The sequence below is a fragment of the Bipolaris sorokiniana genome (assembly GCF_000338995.1).
Source record: "Bipolaris sorokiniana ND90Pr unplaced genomic scaffold COCSAscaffold_17, whole genome shotgun sequence".
In the NCBI taxonomy this organism is placed as follows: domain Eukaryota; kingdom Fungi; phylum Ascomycota; class Dothideomycetes; order Pleosporales; family Pleosporaceae; genus Bipolaris; species Bipolaris sorokiniana.
The window spans coordinates 522,869-539,391 of NW_006911911.1; the positions used below are offsets into that span (position 1 = coordinate 522,869).

The 16,523-nt window shown below is 52.4% G+C and overlaps 6 protein-coding genes across 6 annotated transcripts; 3 read left to right on the plus strand and 3 right to left on the minus strand.

Moving 5' to 3' along the window:
- Window positions 1-472: 472 nt before the first annotated feature.
- COCSADRAFT_127884 (uncharacterized protein) lies at window positions 473-2,443 on the plus strand. The gene is made up of 2 exons (XM_007706863.1): window positions 473-1,732; window positions 1,784-2,443. The coding sequence occupies exons 1-2, from the start codon at window positions 744-746 to the stop codon at window positions 2,292-2,294; spliced, it is 1,500 nt and encodes a 499-aa protein (XP_007705053.1). The 5' UTR covers window positions 473-743; the 3' UTR covers window positions 2,295-2,443.
- A 677-nt stretch (window positions 2,444-3,120) lies between these two features.
- On the plus strand, window positions 3,121-5,391 carry COCSADRAFT_257358 (uncharacterized protein). The gene is made up of 3 exons (XM_007706864.1): window positions 3,121-3,832; window positions 3,888-4,743; window positions 4,828-5,391. Exons 1-3 carry the CDS (start codon window positions 3,247-3,249, stop codon window positions 5,081-5,083), a joined length of 1,698 nt encoding a protein of 565 aa, XP_007705054.1. The 5' UTR covers window positions 3,121-3,246; the 3' UTR covers window positions 5,084-5,391.
- Window positions 5,391-10,404, minus strand: COCSADRAFT_257367 (uncharacterized protein). Its single transcript, XM_007706865.1, has 5 exons — window positions 10,269-10,404; window positions 9,929-10,204; window positions 9,666-9,869; window positions 5,876-9,615; window positions 5,391-5,819 (listed from the first exon to the last, which is right to left on the minus strand). Exons 1-5 carry the CDS (start codon window positions 10,297-10,299, stop codon window positions 5,787-5,789), a joined length of 4,284 nt encoding a protein of 1,427 aa, XP_007705055.1. The 5' UTR covers window positions 10,300-10,404; the 3' UTR covers window positions 5,391-5,786.
- A 492-nt stretch (window positions 10,405-10,896) lies between these two features.
- On the minus strand, window positions 10,897-12,110 carry COCSADRAFT_203728 (uncharacterized protein). The gene is made up of 2 exons (XM_007706866.1): window positions 11,787-12,110; window positions 10,897-11,732 (listed from the first exon to the last, which is right to left on the minus strand). Exons 1-2 carry the CDS (start codon window positions 12,040-12,042, stop codon window positions 11,113-11,115), a joined length of 876 nt encoding a protein of 291 aa, XP_007705056.1. The 5' UTR covers window positions 12,043-12,110; the 3' UTR covers window positions 10,897-11,112.
- A 172-nt stretch (window positions 12,111-12,282) lies between these two features.
- Window positions 12,283-13,777, plus strand: COCSADRAFT_127894 (uncharacterized protein). Its single transcript, XM_007706867.1, has 2 exons — window positions 12,283-12,437; window positions 12,494-13,777. The coding sequence occupies exon 2, from the start codon at window positions 12,550-12,552 to the stop codon at window positions 13,465-13,467; it is 918 nt and encodes a 305-aa protein (XP_007705057.1). The 5' UTR covers window positions 12,283-12,437; window positions 12,494-12,549; the 3' UTR covers window positions 13,468-13,777.
- Window positions 13,778-13,919: 142 nt separating this feature from the next.
- On the minus strand, window positions 13,920-16,491 carry COCSADRAFT_152943 (uncharacterized protein). The gene is made up of 3 exons (XM_007706868.1): window positions 16,318-16,491; window positions 16,087-16,256; window positions 13,920-16,035 (listed from the first exon to the last, which is right to left on the minus strand). Exons 1-3 carry the CDS (start codon window positions 16,458-16,460, stop codon window positions 13,976-13,978), a joined length of 2,373 nt encoding a protein of 790 aa, XP_007705058.1. The 5' UTR covers window positions 16,461-16,491; the 3' UTR covers window positions 13,920-13,975.
- Between the last annotated feature and the right edge of the window lie 32 nt (window positions 16,492-16,523).

Below are 16,523 nucleotides of genomic sequence, written 5' to 3' on the forward strand. Positions count from 1 at the left end.
AAAGTGATTTGCTTGGCATGTACATGTGTAATGACGTACTGACATGATGTTGAGCATCCCTGCTATGGACCCCCCAAAAAGCAATTCCGATAACTATATATTTCTTTTTCCTCACATGGTACCACAGAGACCCCCACCTTCTATATTTGACCTGTCAAGAGTGGATGTGTGGCAGTTGTGCATATCTGTTTTTCCTTTTCTTATCGAGTGTCGAATTAGACGCTGGCGCTCTTTGGACGCCCTTTCACCTCTCAACAAAACCTAGGTTGAATACAAGCAAAAGTAGTGATTGTGATTTCTAACCCCTGTGATTGCCCCTGTACCAATACTTTTGTCCAGCATCATCAACGCAGGCTCAGTTTTTCACTTGTTTGTCTTGGAGATGTTTTGGTGATGTGCCATGAACTATGCGGTGCATTTGCTCGCCCCCATGCCGCTTCGGGTAAAATATTCAAAAGCTGGCGCCCGCCCGCCCGCCCTATTGCGTATTCCTTTCAGGCATCCACATCTGAACATCGCGCCTAAACAATGACTTTTGCACTCAAACCCATCCTTTCCTTCTCTTCCTCCTTTCTCTTTTGACACTGTATTGACAACTTACAGTGTCGTGCAACTACACTTTTCTGGCCACGCCGATTTATCGCTGTAACTTTGACAGTCGTTTCCCTTTTGGTCTCGCCGCTTTTCCGTGAAATACGTACTACGGCTTTTCCGCAGCAACTATCAATTCTGGCCGCAAAGCAATGTCAATCCGGCGTGGCATTTCCAGCGCAACACAATGGCTCGCCCAAGAATTCGGACTCGCAACGATGCGGAAGACGGGAAAAGACGTCTACATCATCATTCTGGCGCGGTACCTGCGGCTCTTTGCCTACGGCGCCATCGCGCTTATTCTCGCGCTTTTTTTCCAAGAGCAAGGGTTTTCAGACGAGCAGATTGGGCTTTTTATGACGTTGACGCTGCTGGGCGATGTGGTGATTAGTTTGCTGCTTACGCTTGTTGCGGATTCGCTGGGACGGCGGAGGACGCTTCTGCTGGGTGCGGTGTCGATGGCGGTATCAGGTGCTGTGTTTGCGAGTACGAGTCATTATTTTGCGTTGCTTCTTGCGGCGATTGTGGGTGTGATTAGCCCAACGGGAAACGAGATTGGGCCGTTTCGAGCGGTAGAGGAGTCGACGCTTGCGCATTTGGCAGATGAGAGGGAGAGGGCGGATGTGTATACTTGGTATGTTGTTCTTGCTGTGCTGGGGACGTCGACGGGGTTAGCGGTGGGGGGTGTTGCGGTTGAAAGGTTACAGGCTTTGGAAGGTTGGACGGCTTTGGATGCGTATCGTGCCATGTTCTGGATTTATACGGGTGTTGGGTGCGTCAAAGCACTCATGGCGCTGTGTATGAGCCAGCGGTGTGAGCAGAATAATGCAGTCGACAAGCAGAGCGTCAACTCTGGATCTGCAGAGACAGAGCCACTGCTGGCTGAAAGTCAAGATACTGGAAGTGTGAATGTGCCGGTAGAAGAGGAACGTTCTGTGGAACCTAAGAAGAAGAGAAGGTTTTGGTACTCCATCAGCACAATATCAAAACCTAGTCGTGTGGTACTAGTCAAGCTTTGTAGCTTGTTCTTCCTTGATTCTCTGGGCTCGGGCATGGCTCCGTTCAGTTTGGTCAACTACTACATGGACCAGAAGTTCAACTTGCCAAAAGGGAAACTTGGGGGCGTCATGTCAGCAACTTGGTAAGTATCAGCATCATACATATTCTGTCAGTCTGATTGACTGATTTACAGGTTCGTCTCAACTATTGGCAATGTCTTCGCCTCTAGTCTAGCCAAGCGCCTCGGCTTGATTCAAGCCATGGTAGCCACTCACCTCCCGTCATCTATCTTCCTAGCTCTTCTCCCGGTCCCAGCTGGTCTCGCTCCAACTATCTTCTTACTTGTTTCTCGCTCTGTACTCAACTCGATGGATCAAGCACCAAGGTCAGCCTTTCTCTCCATTGTCGTGCTACCAGGAGAGCGCACAGCCGTCATGGGCGTAGTCAACATTCTAAAGATACTGAGTCAGAGCGCTGGTCCGACCTTTACGGGCCTTCTTGCTGGCAATGGTCATTTTTGGGTGGCTTTTGTGACGGCGGGTTGCTTGAAGGCAGTATATGATCTACTGTTGCTGGCGTTTTTTGGAGGCAGAATAGAGCCACGGAGACATGAGAGCGAGCAGACTGAGAACAGGGTAGACACAGATGGAGACATGGAGGTCAGTCTGTCTGGGGAACGGACCGATGTCCAAAGGCCTGCTTGATTGTTTATGGCACAACCTTTTAGATGTGGAGAGCAGGCGTCTGCTGACCGGCAGCCACAGTGCCGATGGTGAAAATGGACCATTGATAGTGAAGTGTTTACGAAAGCGCTCTTAGCTAGCGAAAAGACAATTGAAAACAAGTCAGCCAAGTCGTCTTACTCCACTCTCTCCACTTACAATTGGGCTATGTGCCCCGAAGAACCCTCCGCTCTCGGGCTGGCTAGAAGATTCCACAGGAGGTTGGCGTAAAGGCTGGTGAGGCTCTACCTCGGTCAACGCCTTGGCATGGCGGTTGGACGCCTGAACCCGCTATCGTGCTTCTTGGCGGCAATTCTCTCCGACTCCTATACGTACTTGTTCGCCGCGTTTTCCATCTTTTGTCTACCCCATCCTCCACATGCCCCAGACTTAGCGGGTACCCCAGATACACTTGCCGTTCGCTAGACACCAATTGAACGGTTGACTCTCTGCGGGTGCTTCTCCGCTTCTATCGGCTTTTGCTTTGGAGCCAAGCAAAGACAGATGCGCAAAAGACATGCCGATGATGTCCTATGTCAGTCTAACCTCGCACAGACTGGTCACATGTCAGGCTGTCCAATCATATAACATGTCAATCGGCACAAGGGAAAGCTCCACTTCTCTGCACGCGACCGAGACCCAGGGCGACCATCGCGTGCAGTTGCGCTTGGCCCAAATCATACACTAGTAGACCCCGCAGAATTTTTATGCTTAAAGGCCGTCGCGTATCCTTACCATTCCAATGTCACGGTGACAGCAGCTTCCCCAGATTCTCTCTCTCTTTTTCGTTTTAGTATTGTGAGAGAGTGTGGAGCGGCGTTGCAGGATCCTCCCCCCTCTCTCTTTTCCCCACCCTCGTTGCTGTCCTGAACCAGGTCAATAGCACGTTCTCCTCGGTTCAACTGCCTGATTGATACCACAAGCCCTCGCAGATATGTCTGGCGAGAAGGATATCGAGCCTACTGCAGCTCCCAAGCTGGAACATGATACCGACTATGAAGACAGTCACAAGCTCGCTGCCAACAAGGTCATCAATGACGCACGCCTGGCGTCAGACAAGGAGCGCAAGATGACCCTCATGCAGGGCATCAAGCTCTATCCCAAAGCCATTGGCTGGTCGGTCCTCATCAGCACATGTATCGTCATGGAAGGCTACGATGTCTGTCTGCTCAACAACTTTTTCGGTTTCCCGCAGTTCAAACAAAAGTATGGCGAGCAACTTGCGGATGGCACGTGGGAAATCCCAGCACCATGGCAGGCTGGATTGTCCAATGGAGTCATTGTGGGCGAGATCATTGGGCTTTTCTTGAACGGATGGATCAGCGAGTGGATTGGTTACCGCTATACGGTAATGGGATGTCTGACTTTGATCATTGGCTTTACGACTATCTTCTTCACTGCTCAGACGGTTGTGCATCTGCTGATTGCTGAGATTCTCTGTGGTATTCCGTGGGGTGTCTTCCAGACTCTTACTATCACGTATGCTTGCGAGGTTTGTCCCGTTGCCCTGCGTGGATACTGTAAGTCCAAACTCCCCTATATTCATAACAAGACAATATACTTACAAGTTGGTAGTAACAACATATGTCAACTTTTGCTGGGGTCTGGGTCAACTCATTGGTATCGGAGTCATTCGCTCTCTCGTCGACCGGCCAGATGAATGGTCCTACCGCATTCCCTACGCTCTGCAATGGATGTGGCCAGTTCCCCTCTTAATCGGTGTCTTCCTCGCCCCCGAATCCCCTTGGTGGCTCGTCCGCAAAGGTCGACTCGAAGACGCAAAGAAATCGCTACTCCACCTCACCAGCCTTAACCGCGAGACCGATTTTGACGCCGAAGAGACGATTGCCATGATGGTCCACACGACCGCGCTCGAAGAGAAAATCACCCAAGGTGCAAGCTACTGGGACTGCTTCAAGGGTACTGACTTGCGCCGCACAGAAATCGTCTGCATGGCTTGGGCAATGCAGAATCTCAGTGGCAATGCTTTTTCCGGATACTCGTCCTACTTCCTGCAACAAGCCGGTCTCTCACCTTCCACCTCCTACGACTTCGCAATGGGCCAATACGGCATCAACATGGCAGGCGTCTTCGGCGCCTGGTACCTAATGAAAGTCGGAATCGGACGTCGCACGCTCTACCTTGGCGGTCTCTGCGGTCTCTGCGTCATGCTCTTCGTCATGGGCTTCCTCGGCCTTGTACCTAGCTCCGAGCGCAAAACCAGCGCCATGGCAACAGGCGCAATGATGATTGTCTGGGCTATGTTCTACCAGCTCACTGTCGGAACCGTATGCTACTCGCTCGTCGCCGAACTGTCTACCCGCCGTCTAGCCATCAAGACGGTCGTCTTGGGACGTAACTTGTACAACGTAATCGGTATCATAACATCCGTTCTCACTCCCTACATGCTCAACCCTGGAGCTTGGAACTGGTAAGTTCCTTCTTCTTCTTCTTCTTCTTCTTCTTTCCCCTAAACAACCTCCCTTCAAAGTCTCATATTAACGTTTGAAACCAGGGGCAACTACGCCGGCTTCTTCTGGGGCGGCTCCTGCTTCCTCAGCATAATCTACACCTACTTCCGCCTCCCCGAGCCCCGTGGCCGCTCCTTCGCCGAGCTCGATCTCCTCTTCGAGAAGAAAGTCAGCGCCCGCAAGTTCGCCTCCACCCATGTCGACGTCTTTGAAGATAGCCACGTCGAGGGCACTGCCGTCTTTGACAAGTATGAGGAGAAAGTTGATGCTGCTGTGAGAACCGAGTCTGTTGCTGCTTAGTGTTAAGAGAGTTTAATGACGTTTGATTGTTTTAGGGGAATGCTTGATACCGAATGGTTGGGAGGACATCTTTTCTGGGATACCAATGATGAACTGCGTCGATTTGTTTTGTTCTATATGAATGTATGATGAGATGAAATCGGGCATCTGTATATTCTAGGTCTATTTAATACCACGCTTAAACCCTTTCTACATCGACTCCATCTATGATATCTGTACAATTCACAAGTTGATATGTAACAAACCACGACTCGTATACTTGAAACAAGAAGAGGGTATCCAAAAGGACCAATAGCACAAGCAAACAAATTAGATTAAGTTGCAAAATACGTGCTTCTCAAAGCAAACATTTCCTTTCCCTTTCCGTCCAAAAGCGTGCACCCACAAAGTGACAGGAACCCAAAGACTAACATGCCGTAGCTTCCCCCACAACAAGCGAGTGCTTTACTACAAGAAGAGAGAATGTTCGAACAAAAGAAATAAAAAAGGCATGCGTGCGCTGCGGAGATGGTGTTGGTAAGACACACACACAGAGAGAGACAGACAGACAGACAGAGAGAATGAGAATCAAACGCTCAAAGGTACAAGGACTAGGAGCGGCGCCATGCTAAACATATGTACTCGTACAAGACAAGAAAGAGCGATTCAAGATCGTTTGTTGCAATGATCATGATGCATTCATGGACTTGCAATTTCCCACTTCTTAGTTTCCACCAGAGGCCAAGTGGTCAGCAGCCTACCAAGGTGTTAGTTGAGTTTCTTAAATGTATAGTGAGATGCTATAATGCTTACCTTGTTGATGTCATAGTCGAATTTCTCGAGCGCAGAAAGAGCGTCGTTGCGTGTGTAGCCCATACCGGTCAGCTTCTTGAGAATAGGGTCGTCGTGTTCGGTTCCAGTGCTGATGGCACGGCCGAGTGGCGGCATCTGAGGTGACAATTGCTGAGACTTGGATGACGATGCGGCGGCGGCCTCCTCCTTATCAAGCGTGTCAAAGACGGACTTGCCAAAGTCGGTTGACGCTTGTTGCGAGTGCGCACCTTTGTCAGTCTGCGAAGATTCTAGGTTGGAGAAAATGGCGTCCCAATCCTGAGATGAGGAGCCTGGCTGAGGCTGCTGGGATTGACCACCAAAGGTCTGAGATAGGTGCTCGAAGTCGCTGAAGCTGTCATCTCCGCGAGGCTTTCCAGTGGGTGTTTGCTGCGAAGCCATGGTGTTCGACTTAGAGGCAGCTGGCGAGTCGAAGACAGGGTTAAACTCATCAAGCCCATCACGATGCTGCGAGGAGAACATAAAGTCATCATCAGCCTTGTCATCTTCCTTGGCATCGGCAAGATCATCAAAGCCAGCGTCGAAGTCATCGTTGAAGGCAGATTTTCCGAGCTGAGGAACATTGTTGGATGGCGATGGGCCCTTGTTGTTCTCGTTGGCACCGTATGTCAAGGCAGAGTGGTACTGGTCTGAGGGAACAGTGGAAACCGGAGTATCGAGAGGAGCTGGTGATGTTGTGGCAGACTTGGACGGGCCACCAAAGAGAGCAGCTCCATGGCCACCTGGTGGGTTGAATGACCTCTCAGGACCCTGCGCGGTGTCAGGAGAACCAGCAGACGTTGGGTTCTCACGAGCAGGAAGGAGACCACCAAATTCAGGGGGGAACTGGTTTGAGCCACTTCTTGTCGTGTTCACAGCGGAATCATAGGTAGGTGGTGACTTTTGCGCACCGGGAGAGGGCAGGCCGCTAAGGTTAGAGTCCAGGCGAGTGGTCGGAGGCGGAGCTCGGTAGAGCTCGTCGCTTGAGGCAGTGCCAGGACGTTGCTGCTGCTGCTGAGAGCGCTGCTCCGGTCCAAAGCTGGTACGCTTCTGGTTTGGTGATGCGGATGTGAAGTTGTCGTCAAATCCTCTTCCATCGTTGCTGTCGCTGTCGTCGTCATGCGCAAGATCCTCAATTGGTGGAAACTCCTTGTTGAATCTGTTAGAATCGCCTGTTGGTGCACTTGCGTTTGAGGCAGTAGCGGCGGTTTGACGGCTAGGACCAAAGCCTGCAAAAGCCGCGTCAAAGTCGTCCTTGCCTCCCCGAGGCTGTTCGCCAGAGGTGCTGCCAAAGGGGTCGGTGTTGTTGGTTCTCTGTGGAGCACTCATACTGCTCTCGCCAGTCTTGTTCTGCTGCAGCGGTGTACCAGAGTCCCGTGGGAACGCTCCGGGAAGATCTTGTGTCCCAAAGTTGAAAGTGTCCTTGCGATCTTCAGCCTTGGCGATTGAGCGCTGGGTATCGCTGGTAACACTGGTTACTGGAGAAGCTGAGAAAGTGCGATTGAACAGAGCTGGGTTAAAGTTGTCGGTTTCTGTCCGGTTGGTATCGGTACGCTCAACAGTGGGCTTCTCAGCAATCGGAGTACCAGCGGGTGAAGCCTGCGAGATAGTAGGTGTCTCGTTTCCAGGGGCATGGTGACCATATCTGCTGGTAGAAGCAGGCGCACGCACAGAAGAGCTGAAGGAGTCCGACCGCGGCGCACCTTCCCTTAATGGCAAGAATGCAGAGCCAAACTGACGTGACTCAGGAGGGGCTGGTGGATCGGCAACACGGGGAGATTCCTGGTAAGAAGACAAAGGAGGTGACGTGGAGGGTGTGGGAACGTCAGGACCCTCAGAAGAGCGTACTGACTGACCAGATGGAGCAGAGAAGCCAGGTCCGAGACTCTGGTTGTCAGGACGGAACGATACTGGAGGCGCACTGCTCTGAGGAGTACCGAATGAACCGAAGACACTATCAAAATCCTTGTGAGGTCCCTCACGAACAAAGCCAGAGGGCGACATGGTATTCTCAGCGGGCTGAGGTGACTTTCGGAAGAACGGATTAGTGCTCTGGCTTGTTGTGGAAGCTGCAGGGCTGACAACGGCGGGTGACTGTATTGGCGAGCCGCGGGAGGTCTCTTCCTGGGACCTGCTCAAATCACTCATCTCGTTCTTGATCTTGTCGCGCTCGCTCTCGTTAGTAGCCAGCTGCTTCTTGTTAATCGCTACCATGCCCTTTTGTTGCCGGGCATCGTTCCTCATCTTGTCAAGCTGGGGGCGAAGCTGCGCAATCTCAGCGTTGAGCTGACGGATGCGCTCTTTCAAGCTGTTGTTCTCGCGCTGATCAGCCTCAAGTTGACCTCCGACTTGACGGTGCTGGTTTTGAAGATCCTGGTAGGATGCTTCAATCATCGCAAGATCCTGCTGCAGCTTTCGCGTCTCGGTGCGAGAGCTGGCCAGACGATCCTCCAGAACTTTGACTGCCTTGACTTCTTGGTCGTACTGCGTCTTAAACTGTGAGAGACGAAGTTCAAGGTCACGTTTCTGAGTGTTGACACTGTTGAGATCGCTTTCAGTTGCAGTCTTCTTGTTCTGAACCTCTTGCATCTGGTTGCGTAGGGTGGTCATTTGGTTGGACATGTTGGCCAAGTCGGTGGAATCCTGCGTCAACTTTCTGTTGATCTCAGGATCAGTCTCTCCACCTAACAGGTCGTCCATAACGGACGGCGTTGAGTGTTGCGGCGCGCCAGAGATTCCAGACTGGCCCGTGGAGTGTGCCGTTAGAGTTTGACCAAAAGACGAGCTTGGCATGAACGGCTTGAAAGTGGAGGCTGGGTTTCGCGGCTGAGGCTGGAAATGATGTGGGGAAGTTGGCGAAGCAGCTTTGCTACCAAAAGGATCACTCTCGAAAGGCTTGTTAAATGTGGCTGATCCACCGGTCGATTGTGGCTGCTGAGGAGGAGCAGGGATCGGTGCCGTGAAGGCGTCCAGACCGAAGAGATCATCAGCAGCAGATTTGGGAGCAGGAGGAGGTGGAGGTGGGGGTGCCACTTGGGGTAGGGGGATCTGTGCAGCTTGGTTTGCAGGGGTGCGTAGGCTTGGTGGGATCAAATTGGGCGGCAAAGTTGTAGGGAGTTGATCTCCCTTCCGTTGCTGCCGGATGAGGTACATGGCTACTGCGAACTCGTCCTTGGATAGCTGTCCTTCAGAGTTGATGTCTGCAAGATCCCATATACCTGCAAGAACATCCTCGGGCAGACCCGAGTCACTGAAGAAGCGCACTGCCTGGTCTCCGGTAATGAAGCCGCGACCCATGGTATCTACACCCTTGAACAAGTTGTCATACGACGCCTTCTCTTGCGGGCTGATTAGCCAGTCATTTCCAGCAGGCGGCGCGGGCGGGGGAGCGGCTCCAAAGGGTTGCCGGCCGAGCGGGCTTGGCTGTCGTGGTGCAGATTGCTGGCCGCTGAATTGACGTGGGATAGCCATGCTCTGGTCTGGACGTCCCGGTGGTGGCGGAAGTCCTCCACGTCGAGAAGCGGCTTCATACAAGCCCGGAGGCAGCGTGTTCGGGAGGGCCTTCATGTTTCCTGTGCGATACGATGCGAGTAGGTGCATGGCGATGATAAACTCTGTAACATTGAGGGCTCCGCGCTGCTCCGTGTCTGAAAGGTTCCATATTCGACCAAGAACTTCATTTGGTAACCGCGCCTTTTCGAAGATTTCTTTTGCGTTTTCGCCTGGAAGTTGTTAGCCAAGAGTCAGGTTGAGGTAGGAAGCAGGGTTGTACCTGAAAGGATGCCATTGACTGCGCCAGACTTCTCAAACAAGCCTGCGTACTCGGCAGCTTTGGCAGGGACTAGCGGAGGGACGCGGATTGGGCCGTTGCCACTCACTTGAGGCTGGATGGAGCCGGTTGGTTGTGGGGAGAAGCCAGGGGCGGCGGGAGGAGCCGATGGTGGTGTTAGACCCTCAAATTTTGGCAGGGGGGCAGCTACTGGAAAGTCAGCGCGTGTGATCAACGAGACACAAGAGGAGTCGCAGGAGTCGTACGTCTAAAGGCAAGCTCGGGGGTAGGGTCTCGTCCTGCCTGATAGTGTCCAATGAGGCGCAGGACCTGGCAGAAGCCAGCCATGGTCAAGAGACCGCGGTTTTCCGTGTCTGCAATCTGCCATATTTCACCAAGGACAGCTGGTGCTAATTTGGTCCGCTCGAAGAACTTGACGGCGATCTCGCCTGTTATGACACCAAGCTTTTCTGTGTCGGCTTGCTGGAAGAGATACTGGAAGACGCGCTTTTCCTCTGGCGTCAGGTTGAGGATGGGCTGATCTGCGCCGCATTAGCAGGAGCTTCGCGATACATAGACATGTGCCAGGGAGAACAGTCGACATACTCAATTCCCCGCTCTGTGACATGTCCGCCATGATTGTGCGCGGTCAGGCAATGGCTCTGGTGGGGAGAGAGGCAGAAGCCTAGGGTTGACGAGGCTGCGAGCTCCCGGCGCTGTTGTGGAATAGGCGCGGGGAAACAGGCAACAGGCGGCCGGGCGTGGGAAAGTCGGGGGGCTGGCAAGCGGCGGGGGGGGGCGGCGGCTGTAGCAATGGCAGCTAGGCACGGGGAGCTGCAGAGCAACAATGAGAGATGTCGCAGGGCGGAGGTGGAGGAGGAAAAGCCGGAATGGCGTAGTAGGCGTGGGATGCGAGGGCAGCAATGTTGCGACTATAGTATGCTGGCAGGGTGAAGTGCTAGGCGGAAGCTACCTGGCCTAGTGCCGTGGTTGATGCGCGCCCTCGGCCGCCAACTCACCATTGGGCGGCCACAGCAGCCGTCAGCTCCCCTTCATCCTATCACGTCGCCGCACATGACCGCCCTCCGCACAGCAACGGGAGGGGCCACATACAGTCACATTTGCATCTGCGATGTGAAAAGCTCGCTGCACCTCCAACCAGCCACTTGCATCTCGCCTACCTGGCCTGCGAACCCACTTACACGTACATGCTGCCATCCGTATCGGAACAAGCGGGTGTGCATACAACATCCTGGTCCTTGTGCTAGGGTATCAATTGGTCTTCGCTACTCTATACGAAAAACGCCATCTCATTACTTCGTGGTTACATATCTTGTACAGGTGGAGTGAAGAGAAAAAAAAGGGAGAAGACGACGACGACGATGACGACGACAACAACAACAACAGCAATTACAGCCCAACGTTGACGTGGAAGCAGAACAACAGCGTTTCATCGCCGCTCGCTCTGGCCGCGGCCGTCCTTTTCCCTGCTGCATTTGGCAAACGCCAGGCTGGGACTACCTTCATCTCGCATCCCCCACGCCCGTCCCAGAAGCCAATCCGTGACGCTAATCATCTTGGCAGTCCGATCCCAATGCTGGCCCTCATCTGTGTGCTCGATGATGTGGTTCAGAATCCGTCCTTCCTCGTCAAACTCAAACTTGAAAAGGCCTGTAAATTCCTGCTGTGGCCGCTTGGACCCAGCAACAATGCTCGTGATTTTCTCCACAACATCGCTGACCTGCCCGCTCTCTTTCTTGTCCGACTTGCCGCATGTCTGCCATTTGACAATGAGTTTCTCGTTACGCACATTGCTTGCTGTTGAGCACCCCCCATTCTTCACCATGCGCTCAGACAATATCTTGAGTTTGACGTTGCCTAATACCGGAACCTGACCCCATGCAACCGGCGCTGTCCATAGTGCTGCAGCGTACGAAAACCTCCCGCTTACAGTAGGCAGATGTGGGTGCGTCGAGGGAAATAGGTGGAGGCTGATATGCGGCGAGAGGATGTCCTGGGGGAGTGGCGATATCAAGAGCGTCGGTAGGCGATCATGTAGGACCCTAATGGCTGTCGTCTCTGTTAGCAATGCATCCCATTCCTCTACTCGTGTAGCAAACATACTGTTTCCCAGCTTCAGGTCGCGCTCGCTCATGCGCTTCTTCTCACACTCGTCGGGCTCGGAATTCGAGTATGGCGACGAGCTTGTGAACCAATGCCTCGACACCGACGCCCGTCTGGAGCCGACATCGCTAAGAGTCCTCTTGTATTGCCTGAGCCCTAGTATTCGGGGCGCCGTAAGCGAAGTCGCAGTCGTCGTGGCTTCAAGTTGCGTGCGGGCAAACGTCGAGAAGAAGCGCCGCATCAGACCGCTGGTCATGTGTATGGGTGGGAATATGCGACCATATGTAGGGACAGGCGTAGGCGTCTAGAAATATCTCTGTCGTTCGGCCAAATACGGATTGCGGAGGAATCGGTCGCTGGCATGACGCTAGTAAACGCAGTTGCACCACCAAAGGCCGGGGTATTCGGTCGTGACGTAGCACTAGCGCGACCCTCCCCATGCCCCAAAACGTATTTCCCGTTATGGCTTACCGTGCTCGCCACATGCAACTTCGCACGCCCATGTCCCGGTGGGATAGGCTATTCTACATGCACCCGCCCATGACGTTTATAAAGATGGAGGCTAGTCTCTCGTGGTCCTCTCGATTTGAGACCCTCAAGATACTTTCACACAGCCAACTAAACCACCCCTCAAGCCCATGAACCACAAAGGTAGATACGCAACCCCGCAATTGTCCAGCTGCCTCCACTGACAGATTGTATCCCAGGTTAGAAGTCTCCTTCAAGACAAAAACTGAGCCATCCAATTCCCGATATTCCCATCATGTCCTCCTCGGGGAAACGCATCGTCTTCACAGGCGGCTCAGGAAAAGCCGGACGCCATGTAATCCCCTACCTCCTCCAGCAAGGCTACTCAGTCCTCAATCTCGACCTAATCGACTTCCCTGACCCGGATGCTGGGGTCTTCACTTTGAAAACCGACCTCACAGATAGCGGTCAAGTCTTCAATGCCCTAACCACGCACTTCAACTTCGCCGGCTACGAAGCACCACACGTCCCCGGTCCCCCAGACGCCGTCATCCACTTCGCTGCCTACGCCCGCAACATGCTCGTGCCAGACAACGAGTGCTACGCCGGCAACGTCCGCTCAACCTACAACGTCATCGAAGCAGCCTGTAAACTCGGGGTCCGCAAGATCATCATCGCCAGCAGCGAAACAACCTACGAAGTCTGTTTCGGCCAGGGCAACCTCGACTACACTGCCTTCCCCTTAGTCGAAGATGCAGATGTGAACCCAATGGATACCTACGCCATCTCTAAGCTCTGCGGCGAACGCGTAGCCCGCGGTTTCGCCCGTCGCTTCGACGCAGACATTTACGCCCTACGCATCGGCAATGTCATTGAGCCCCACGAGTACGCCCGCGACTTTCCAAAATACATCCAGAACCCAGAGACGCGCAAGCGAAACGCCTGGGCTTACATTGACGCCCGTGATCTTGGCCAGATTTGCCATTTGTGCGTGCAGAAAGATGGGCTAGGGTTCCAGATTTTCAATGCGACAAATGATACTATTACCGCTACCTTCCCCACGAAACAATTCCTCGAGCAGTATGCGCCTAATACGCCTGTTACACGGGAGATGGGCGAGTGGGAGGCGCCCTTGAGTAATCGCAAGATTAAGGAGGTGTTGGGGTTCAAAGAGGAACATAACTGGCGCAAGTATTACAACCCTGATCATTAAATAGAGGTTTTTTGTGGAAGGGCGGGGAAGTGAATGAATCGAACAAATAAAGATATTACCTTTCTCTATATGATCAGAGCTCAAATTTAAAGATGCAAATTCTATACTGTAGGTTAATAAAGAAGCGATTATAAACGCTTCTCCCATACTAAAACTTGAATACTTCTTTCTACATTTTGCAATATCGAAGAAAAATTACTTTAGGTACTAAATAGTCTTCGATATTTAGAAATTACTTTTGTTTTTCAGAAGGGAAAGACATCATGTACCAACTAAACTATCGTTACTAGGGGGGCTATTTGTATAAGGGAATTCTTCTCATATCGTACGGTAGTCGCATCGTGCTTTGAAAAAAACAAAATTAAAACAAGGCGAATTGCGATTCGAAGATAGAATTAGTTAGTCAAAGAATGAGATGATGTTGGGGGGACGTTAGTAATACGCATATTGTTCTGGCGGACGTTGTGGATTGTACTAGTATACATATTGATCTACCTTGATGTACTTTCTAGGCTAACAGCGCAAAGAGCAAATAAGTCTTCTTAGCGTAGTCCACCGCACTTCTCTTCAGCCTGTTCACCGCAGCATCATCCACATCCTCATCCATCTTCTTCCTCAACGCCGCGATGCTTTCTTCTCCAGCCGACGGCTCAATAAACCGCTGTACATACAACACATCGAACAGCAACTGCTTAAGTCTGTAACCCTTGATCTCCGCCTCTTCCTCCTTCGCATCCGTCTTTTCCTCCCCTTCTTCTCCTTCACCCCCCTCATCCTTCGATTCTTCTTCCTTCTTCTCACCTTCAGCACCCCCCTGCCCGAGCGCAATAATAGCATCAGCCTGCCCCTCCACAGCCCCAACCAACATCCCCGCCACTCTCCCTTTCATCACATTCACACTCCCCGGGGCCCAAAGATCACTTCCCACACCTGTCATTTTGGCATTCAAGTCCCTTAGAAAGCGGAATGCGCTGGGCGACGGCTGGGTAGGCAGTGGTGGCTGGCCCTCCCACAAAATATGGCTGTTCGATTTGATTTTCAGGGACTTTGCTAGCGAATTCTTGTACGCTTCCAGCGTTGGTTGCGCAACGTACGATGCTAAAGTTGCGTGTAGGGGTTCGAGAATGTCGGGGGTAAATGGGGAGGTGGGGGATGTGGCTTTATCTTGGAGCCTGAGTCGCGGTATACGATCCCCTATTTCTCTAATGACACGTAGTATGAAGGTTGCTTTCTGGATGGAATCGGCCCCGTTCGTCTTGTCAGAAGCTTTAGTGATGACAGAGAGACTTTTGCCTAGATTCTGCAGGGCTTCACGTAAGGCTTCTTGTGTGCATTCTTCTAGCAACTTGGGATCGTCGTCGCTGAGGAGGGTTTGCTTCGAGTCGCCTAGGTCTGAGTCGGAGTCAGAGCCTGCATCATCGGCAAAGGTGTCATCCCAGCGGGCTTCCTTCATGCTCTTGACTATGCCTTTGACTTCGAGGACTGAGGCCATCCAGTTGTCAAAGGCGGATGTGACGCTGATGACTAGGTCGTCTCGGCCTTGGTATGTGTTCAGGACTGTGGACTTGAATGATTGGGCGCCGTTGGAGAGGTCCGAGGCCTTGTCAATTGTATCCCACAGACTTAGCGCCGAGGTTGCTTCAGATGCAGCGATTGTGTCCAGCTGAGCTGTAAGTTCCGCAACGACAGTCTGTAGACCGTCTGTTCTTGACCGGACGATGCTTTCAAGCTTTTCATTCATCATGTCGCGCAAGTCGTCGAGTACGTTTGCAGACTTGACACCCGCCATTCGAGATCCAGACAGAATCCATGTTTCAATCAATTCTTGCCGCAAATCTGCAACTTCTTGCAATCTCTCTTCACCCTCTAGTGCCTTCTTGACGCCTTTTAAGAAAGCCGCAATGGCATCCCTAGACCAACGGTGTAGTATCCGCTCTGCTTCTGGTCGCTGCAACTCATCATGCCGTGGCCAGGGCGTGTAGTTCCGCGCCTCATCGCCAAGCCACTGGTCGTGCACGTCTAGATTCAACTCATATAGGCCGCGAACATCAAGGTCCTGGATCAAGGGATGCGCTTTTAGCTTTGCCAATGCTTCTGCCAGCCTCCGCGGGAATATCGTCTGGGTGTCGAGACACGTCTGAATGCATAGTTTGAGCGCATCAATACCGTGCTTGGCAAGCTCATCACCACTGGCCTTGATCTCGCTGTTCATCCTATCCAATCTCATCTTGTGAAAATGGTGTAGGGTATCGGTCGGCGTCGAACTTGTAGCAAGTGCATAGGCGCACATACTCTCCACCAGAGTTGCCGTTTCACCGCTTGCACTTGATAGTCGTTTATCGATTCTTCGCAACAGCTTCCTCCGTACAGACAGCAGCCTCTCCCACAGCTGGTCCACAATTGCGGGCTTCGTCGCAGACTGGCTGAGGGCCTTGTGAAGTAGTCGTGAAATGACCAGGACTTTTGCAATGAGCAGATATGATCCCTCTCTTTTCATGAGGCGTGTCATAACGAGAGGTGCATTGCGCAGGACCGAGAGTTGGGACGCCAGCGTGTACCGCTCCGCATCTGTCCTCTGTCAACCCAATGGCCCCTTCCAATGCAATACAAAAGACTGACCACGACTCCGTGTGTGAATGTCCATTTTCCCCGCATTGTTTGATATCTTCTCTAAGCGCCTGGAGTTGCAACTCTGCCCTACTTTTGAAAGCTTGGTTTCCACTTGGCCCATTCGTACTTCCATATCGATGATCGTTTCGGCAGTATCGAGGAGGCTACGGTAACTTACCCTGTGTACAGTTAGCATTGCTTGCTCTCTATTGTCTTTTCCTTGCATTCAGATATCCGTACCCCACGAGCGACCGCAGTTTCTCACGATTCTCGTCGGCATTGTTGCGGAGCTGCTGTTCAAGCTTGCGAACCACCGGAATTGGATACTGGAACGCGTCTTCCCAGGTTTGGAAACTCCGTGGATCTGGCGCTTCCGTCGCCATTGCTGCTACTTCTCGGAACGCGTGTGTTGGGTTGCGACGCGGTGCTCAGGATTACACGGCGAA